Source organism: Pyrus communis, chromosome 15 (assembly GCF_041283825.1).
Source record: "Pyrus communis isolate YQ-2024b chromosome 15, ASM4128382v1, whole genome shotgun sequence".
In the NCBI taxonomy this organism is placed as follows: Eukaryota; Viridiplantae; Streptophyta; class Magnoliopsida; order Rosales; family Rosaceae; genus Pyrus; species Pyrus communis.
Window position 1 is genome coordinate 33,028,387 of NC_142579.1, and position 8,777 is coordinate 33,037,163.

General features: G+C 40.8%; 1 protein-coding gene across 1 annotated transcript; it reads right to left on the minus strand.

Annotated features, from left to right (window-relative positions):
* Positions 1-3,151: 3,151 nt before the first annotated feature.
* LOC148690883 (uncharacterized) lies at positions 3,152-4,769 on the minus strand. Its single transcript, XM_088685510.1, has 2 exons — positions 3,617-4,769; positions 3,152-3,302 (listed from the first exon to the last, which is right to left on the minus strand). Exons 1-2 carry the CDS (start codon positions 4,767-4,769, stop codon positions 3,268-3,270), a joined length of 1,188 nt encoding a protein of 395 aa, XP_088541636.1. The 3' UTR covers positions 3,152-3,267.
* Between the last annotated feature and the right edge of the window lie 4,008 nt (positions 4,770-8,777).

Here is an 8,777-nt window from a genome sequence, read left to right on the forward strand (position 1 = left end):
TAAACTGCATCACATAGTGTTGAGATGTTGGATCTTTTGTTCTTCTATTTTGTTCATCAAGTTTTCATAATTAAATAAAGAGTTAGGTAGGTCCTGGGATGTATGCGAGAATGTGAGAAGAAGCAATACGGCTGAATATGTTTCATATCTTTTACAGAGGCTGGGTAAGCCATATATATACAAGTACAAGATAGAAGAGTCAAACCCTAAATCTAATCCTATAAAGATGCTATCCATAATTCACGGGATAACCTTTCCTAGTACAAACACAACATTATTCATTGATTACAATATATTCTTAATACTCCCCCTCAAGTTGGAGAGTGAAGATTAAGAACACCCAACTTGTCTCGCAGCTTCATAAATTGATCCTTCCCTAAAGCCTTTGTAAATATATCAGCTAACTGGAAGAGTGTAGGCACATACGTAGGACGGATTATTCCAGCTTGTAATTTTTCACGAACAATGTGACAATCTATCTCAATATGCTTGGTACGTTCGTGAAAAACAGGATTTGCTGCGATATACAAAGCTGCTTGATTATCACAAAACAATGAAGCAGGAGTTTTCTGGGGAACTTGTAAATCTTGTAATATGTATCGTAGCCAAGTTATTTCTAGGCAAGTATTTGCCATGGCACGATATTCCGCCTCAGCTGATGATCTGGATACATTATCTTGCTTCTTGGACCTCCACGAAATGAGTAAATTGCCGAGAAAGACACAATATCCCGTAACTGATCTTCTTGTGGCACGACATCTTCCCCAGTCAGAATCACAAAAGGCTTTCAAGTCAAGATTATTGTTCGCTGAAAATAGTAAACCTTGACCTGGAGTGCCTTTAATATACCTAAGAGTCCTCATAGCTGCATCCCAATGTGGTTTTCGTGGCTCATGCATGAACTGGCTTAAAGTACGAACGGGATAAACGATGTCTGGTCTAGTAACTGTGAGGTATATCAACCTCCCAACTAACCTTCTGTATTTGGTTGGGTCATTCAACAATGCACCATCAGTGGATGTAAGTGTTAAGTTTTGTTCCATTGGAAAAAGATCTGGCCGTGCACCAAGTAGTCCAGAATCCTGTAGAATATCGAGTGCATACTTTCGTTGTGACATAAAAATGCCCTTTTCTGAGCGTGCAAACTCAATGCCCAGAAAATACTTAAGATCGCCAAGGTCTTTGATGCGGAAGCGTTTAAGAAGAAAAGCTTTGAGTTGTTCCATCTCTTGGAGATCATTTCCTGTGATAAGTATGTCATCAACATAAATAAGAACAACAGTGATTGAGGTACCTCGGACCTTGGTGAACAAGGAATAGTCTGCTTTCGATTGATGATATCCGGCCTTTTGAATAGCATCTGAAAAAGTAGTAAACCAGGTTCTAGATGCCTGTTTGAGTCCGTAAAGGGACTTGTTGAGCCGACATACAAGAGTCTCCCCCTGTCGGCGAAGACCTGGAGGGGGTTCCATGTAGACTTCTTCAAGAAGAGTACCATGAAGAAATGCATTCTGAACATCTAACTGGTGGATGAACCAAGTACGAGCAGCAGCAACAGTAAGAAGACAACGCAGGGTGGTGAGTTTGGCAGTGGGTGAAAACGTTTCTTGGTAATCAATACCTTCAACTTGGGTGTAGCCTTTGGTAACAACACGAGCCTTGTAACGATCAAGAGAACCGTCAGACTTGTACTTCTTTTTGAAAACCCATTTAGAGCCGATAGGCTTGTGACCAGCAGGAAGGGGAACCAAATCCCAAGTGTGGTTATGGTGTAGGGCATCTAATTCAGTGCGCATAGCTTGTTGCCAATGTGGATCGAGGATAGCTTCGGCATAGGTGGTGGGCTCAGAGGGACCTGTAATGTTAGCTAAAAAAGAGCAATGGGCAGGAGAAAAACGAGAGTTGGAAAGAAAATTAGAGAGGGGATAACGGGTACCTGGGGTAGAACATGGCGCCAGAGAAGGAAGATGGACGGAGTGAGACATGTGGTAGTCTTTAGTCCATGTGGGGGGTTGTTTGGAACGAGTGGAATGCCGAAGAGAAGGGAGGAGGGGCAGGGAAGCAGTGGGAATGTCAGTGGCAGGTGGAGGGTGGTCAGGATGTGGAGAGTGGGGCACGGGTTCTGGAGAAAGGGGCACGGGTTCTGGAATAGTGTCAGGAAGGGGGGTAAGAGGTGGGGTAGTGGGAGAGGGAATGTCGGCTGGGGAATGGGCAGTGTCAGCAGGGATGGTGGAAGGGACATCAAGGTGTGGGGGTAAAGTGGAAAGGGGAGAAAAAGACGTAGGATCTGAAGTAGGAGGGTTAAGGGTAGGTGGAGGGAAACTAGGAGAGGAAAGATTAGAAAAGGGGAAGGAAGTCTCGTGAAACTTGACATCACGACTGATAAAAAATTTTTGTGTTTCCAAATTGTAGAGTTTATACCCTTTGTGACCTGTGGGATAGCCAACGAAAACACACCGTTGAGCTCTTTGTTCAAATTTGTGGGTAGGATGAACAGTGGTAGCATAACTGAGACATCCAAAAACACGGAGATGTGCAAGGGATGGGGAACGATTGTACAAGAGTTCAAAGGGTGATTTGTTGGAAAGTAAGGGTGAAGGTAAACGGTTGATAAGGTAGACCGCAGTGAGGACGCAATCACCCCAAAATATGAGGGGTATGTTGGACTGAAAACGCAAAGCACGGGCCACTGTAAGGATATGGCGATGCTTGCGCTCAACGACTCCGTTCTGTTGGGGGGTGTAAACGCAAGTGCGTTGAAGTTCGATGCCAGAGGATTGAAAATAACCTCTCATGGATAGGAATTCAGACCCATTGTCTACGCGGATGGCTTTAACAGTGGCATTAAATTGGGTGTGAGCAAATGTGATAAAGGACTTTAAAAGAGTTTGTGTTTCAGATTTGTGAGACATTAAAAATACCCAGGTGCAGCGACTAAAATCATCCACAATGGTGAGAAAAAAACGAGCCCCAGTATGAGTGGGAATTTTGTAAGGACCCCATATGTCACAATGTAATAAAACAAATGGTGCAGAAGTTGATATTGAACTTAAAGAAAATGGAAGTCTTGTCTGTTTGGCCAAAGGACAAACACTACAATTATTGTCAAAGGAAATACTATGAGAAGACAACAAGGAAGAAGCCAATTTGAGACGATAAGGGGATGGATGTCCAAGGCGTTGGTGCCATAAATGGGAGGCATGAGAGACTTGATGGGAGGCCGGTGGCTGTGGAATAGGTGACATGTAGTAAAGACCATCACGCATCTTACCCGAACCAATCATCTTCCCTGAAGCCAAGTCCTGCAAAACACAAAAGGAGGGAAACAAAATAGCACAACAATTGAGAGAGTCAGTCACTTTGCTAACGGACATGAGATTGAGGTTGAAGGACGGAACACACAAAACATCGGCCAAAGGTATGTTAGAATTAAAGGGTATGGTGCCAGTGCAAGTGATGGGAACTGAAGAACCAGTGGGCAAATTAACAGCGGGTATAGGTGGAGGTTTGATGGTGGTAAATAAAGTAGAATCAGAAACAATATGATCTGTAGCTCCACTATCCAAGATCCATGGCTTAGTAAACGCAGAATTAATGGAAGTAAAGGAATTCAAACCTGCGGCATGTGCATAGGCGTTCCCATTATCAGAGGAAAGTAAAGAGAGAGCATGAGTTAATTGTTGAATCTGATCCGCAGAGAGGGCACTCAATGGATTGGTAGTGGTGGATGCAGGAGGGCATGTTGGTTGCGGCATTGATGGCCCTTGAGGATTTGAGATGGTTTGTGCTGCATGAGCAGCATGCACGGGACGTGAGGAAGGGCCTCGTTGTTGTCGACCGTGTTTATTGCCGTGTCCTCCATTAGGGTTAGGGACCCACGTGCCATTCTTAATCTTGCACCTATCATCTGTATGTCCCCGTTTGTCACAGAAACTGCAATGGTATTTCAGAGTACGACAATTGTCGATGGTGTGTCCCTCTCGGTTGCAATGATCACAGCGTTGAGTAGAGTTGCGGGTCTGTGCTGCGGCAGCAAGGGAAAAATTGTCGGATGGCGATTGTTGATGTTGTTCTGATGTCAACTGACGTTGTTGCTCATGATTGCTGACAAAGGAATAAGCTTGATGAATGTTGGGCAATGGTGTCATCATGAGGATGCTAGTGCGAACGGTGTCGTGAACGTCGTTGAGACCCATAAGAAATTGCATAATCTGGTACTGTTCTCGTTGCTCATGATGTTTATCCATTAGGTTACAGATGACGGGGTCTTCATAAGCATCGAGTTGGGTCCAAAGATGCTTAAGTTCGGTAAAGTATGCTGAGACAGTCATGGAGCCTTGAGATAAAGAGGCAATCTGTTTCTGGATTTGATAAATTGTTGGTGTGTTTTGCTGGGAAAACTGATGCTTGAAATCTTCCCAAATCTTGTATGCAAAAGTGGCATGAACAACTCTGTTAGAGAGATGAGATTCGACTGAGTTGGAGATCCATGATAGGATCATGCTGTTGCAGCGTGCCCATAAGGCATAGTCTCCTGGTTGTTTATCTTCCGAAGGGGGTTGAAGGGAACCATCGATGAACCCGATTTTATTTTTAGCACGTAAAGCATGAAGCATGGACTTGCTCCAGGAGGAATAATTAGTGCCATTCAGTTTTTCAGAAACAAGGATATGGCCAGGGTGATCTGAAGGGTGAACGTAGTATGGATGTGATAAATCCATACTAGGGTTTTTGTTTGTGTTGGTGTCGGATGTTGAACCGTCTGTCATGGTGTTGGAAACTTTGCTAGGGTTTGATGAAGAGGAACTTTGCTAGGCTATGATACCAAATTAAATAAAGAGTTAGGTAGGTCCTGGGATGTATGCGAGAATGTGAGAAGAAGCAATACGGCTGAATATGTTTCATATCTTTTACAGAGGCTGGGTAAGCCATATATATACAAGTACAAGATAGAAGAGTCAAACCCTAAATCTAATCCTATAAAGATGCTATCCATAATTCACGGGATAACCTTTCCTAGTACAAACACAACATTATTCATTGATTACAATATATTCTTAATATTCATCGATATATAGTTCTAGGAAACTTTGAATTGGTTAGAAAATTTCATTGAAATTTGGCATTTTTCCACTTCTGGCACATTAAACTATGAAGAAGTAGGACTGCATATGTCACATCCCGGCCCGGGGCGGACCACTTCCCGAGCCTGCTCCACCACCGTAGCACGATATTGTCCGCTTTGGGTCCCAACCATGCCATCACGGTTTTGTTTCTGGGAACTCACACGAGAACTTCCCGATGGGTCACCCATCCTGGGAATGCTCTCGCGTGCTACTCGCTTAACTTCGGAGTTCCCATGGAACCCAAAGCCAGTGAGCTCCCAAAAGGTCTCGTGCTAGGTAGGGATGAGAATATACATTTAAGGATCGCTCCCTTGGGCGATGTGGGATGTCACAGCATAAACGATTCATTCAACTGATATAGGATCCCATTTTTCCTTAAATTTGAATGTTGAATTTTATAGTCATGTTGTTAGTGTTGACTCTTGAGTACGAATTTGTTAACGTGGTGATAGGGAAAGAGAGATTGTATTCTAACGTTCTTTGTGGTTCACTTCTATAAGGATAGAGATAAGTTGCATTCAACTTAATTAGAAATCAAAGAAGAATGTTGCTTGGTCTTGATTTGTCTTCGAAACTCAGTCTACGAATTTGTGACCAAGTTAACTAACCTTTAATTTTTGCTTCACTTAGACAAATCTTTGTAACTTATTTGATTGGAGCCGTGCCTTTCATCAAACTAAAATTCCTCATGACAGTAGAATGACCTGAATCTTTCTCCTACAGGAAAAGGTGAATTTTTCCCAATTTTATTCTCAAACGAAGAAATTATGAAGAGACGTAGTGAGACTTTAAGGTATATGGTATTGCCTTTATTCATCAACCTTCATTATGAGTGACAACAATTTTTTAGTTCTCTTTTAAATATGCAACTGATATCAGATCATGTAAGCTGTTCTTCTTATGTAGCAGTTAACATATATTTTTTTAGGAAGTGCTATTCGTAACGAGTGTTTCTTCATGGAAGTGTGGAGTAACCAAGAGTAGAAACTTGTTAATTCTGTTACCGCATTGGAATTGAACGAAGTTTGCTATGGAGGAGATTCTTGTGCGGTCTTGTCAAGGTAGTTATGCAACAAGGCAATTGTTTTTTTCTTGAGAAAATCAACTTCTCAATGTGGAATCCTTAATCTTTGCCCGTACACGCGCACACACGTTGCATTCATAGAGAGTCAAGACAAAGGCTGGCCTTGGTTCAGCTTTAGCTATCGGGGTTATTATAGGGTTTTAGCATAGTTTTCTCCATAATAACGTCTTTTAACTAATCTTGGTACCAATTATATATTTTATGACTGTTTCTATGCAACAACATTTTGGCTTTAGCTTATTCTCGTCTCCTCTCTCTCTCTCTCTCTCTCTCTCTCTCTCTCTCTCTCGTTTTTGGTGAGGATCATGCTGTTACTTAATTCAAGTAAAAGACACCAGCACAAGTCATTTTTGTTAGAACATAAAAAATGCTGTTTAACTTTGTCCTTCACAAGAAGAATCATTGTGTTGCTTGTTGTGAGTAGACGCCCCCTCTTGTCATCTTTCTAACGGTTTTCTTTTTCCTTCTACCTTTCAGCTTGATATGAACAATGATGGGTCTGAACAGATCTCCCACACAATTTTCTAGTATACTCGTGGTATCCTATACCCAGAATTTTTGTCGAATTTAACCAATTTGTTGGCACAAAATCTATGCATATATAGTACCAAAATGTCAGTTGTAGAAATGAGCTAGAGAGTGACTTAGCTTGACATCAATTGCCACCATTAAAATAAAAAAGTTTGACAGTAAGGAAAGACAACTCTTTCTCTTCTCCTTGTTTTCCTTTTCTTTTTAAAAGTAATTGTATAAACGACCAAAAAATAATTTAAACAACTTATGCTTTCATTTTGTCCATACATGCGTATAGTTGAACAGCCTAAGAAATGTTAAGGTATTTTTTTAGATTCTTGTTCCCCTATGTCAAACTAAAAAGATGATATTCATCTTGAAAACTTTGTAAAACACGGAAATTAAATGGCTCAAATGGTAATGACTACACAGTCCGAGTGCTAAAAAGATGTTAATGTGACCACAAATATAAGTAGAGACCGAATTAGGAAGATAAGAGCATATGAACTCTGACTGTCAGGCTCTCGGTTCTAATAAGTCTGATATGTATGTGTATATATGCTGTTTCAGTTGCATTGAGAAATGGCGACAATGGTAAATTAGGGAGAAATATGTAATCCAAAGATTTACATTTGGATGAAGGTAGAAGAAATTAAACAAACCCACAAGCACCAATTACTCAAAATCAATTTGATCTTTTGAATAGTACTAGTGCAGGGGTACTAGTAATTATGAACAAGAATAAGAACATGAGAAACTAGGAATTAGAATTACTTCTCAATTCCTAACCTTTTAATTTCTTGTAACTCATCCGTAATCTTCGCATCAAGTTAGCCTCTGAGAGGTGTCTATCTATCGTTTATGTGATAAGGAATTCTGCCCATTCAGACTCTTTCTTTTTTCAGTGGATGTGGAAATGTTACCGGCGAGAGTAGAAGAGAATTTGAAGTAGCTAACCCCCGCATGCGTAAGGAACTATCACTCCACGACTGCTTCTTTGGGAATGAGATGTTCCTTTGACATGCATTGGAGAAAATACCAACCTTGGAGTGCAGAGCGCAATTGCAGTTCTTATGATATGGCCTTCGCTCAATGTCTGTATCTTGCATTGAAAGGCTTCCTTCGAACACACACTGAAACATCATCCCGGCGACTGCTGCGCTAGACATTCTCCTCAGTACTTGAATTGAATCTCTTGTACTAGTTTGTGTGTAAGGCTGTGAGAAGAATAGGCTGTGCAGCTAATTAAGCGTTTGTGTTATGTTCGAGTGTGTTGAAGCTGTTGCATGGTTTCTAAAACATTTATATAGAAGAGAGGATAAATGTATGATAAAACTATAAATTGGGTGTGGGGGAAATCAAGAAAAAATATTTGTGCTGTTATTCCCACGTACTCTACTCTTGTTAAACTACTTGAGACAAGTTTAGTTAATTATGGGGTTCTTGCCAAAGTAGAAAGGAGAGCAAGACAAGCTGTTTTTTTGTTTTTTTTTTCTAGAGCCGTTCAGCTTTGTGAAGAAGGGAAGAACTCGACTTGGCTTTTTGTCTTTCGGTTCGGCTTTGGTACCTAACTATTGGTGGGGTTTTAATTAGCATAGATTGATCCGCAAGACGTTATTTACCAAACTAGTTAGAAATGCTGCTCATTTTATTATTAGGGCATTGCTTGAAGGTGGCTAAGTCTATGAAACAAACTGACAAAGTTACGAGTCAAGCATCACCTTTCGTTATACAAGTGAACGAACCGCTAATCCTCACGTGGAAGCCTAATATGGTTTTGTGCTTCCATTATTATATTAAACTGCATCACATAGCGTTGAGATGTTGGATCTTTTGTTCTTACTACTATTTTGTTCATCAAGTTTTCATCGATATATAGTTCTAGGAAACTTTGAATTGGTCAGAAAATTTCATTAAACTTTGGCATTTTCCTACTTTTTGCACATTAAACTATGATGTAGGACTGCGTACGATTTATTTAACTGATATAATTCCCCATTTTTCCTTAAATTTGGCTGTTAAGTTTCTAGTTATGTTGTTAGTCTTGACTCTTG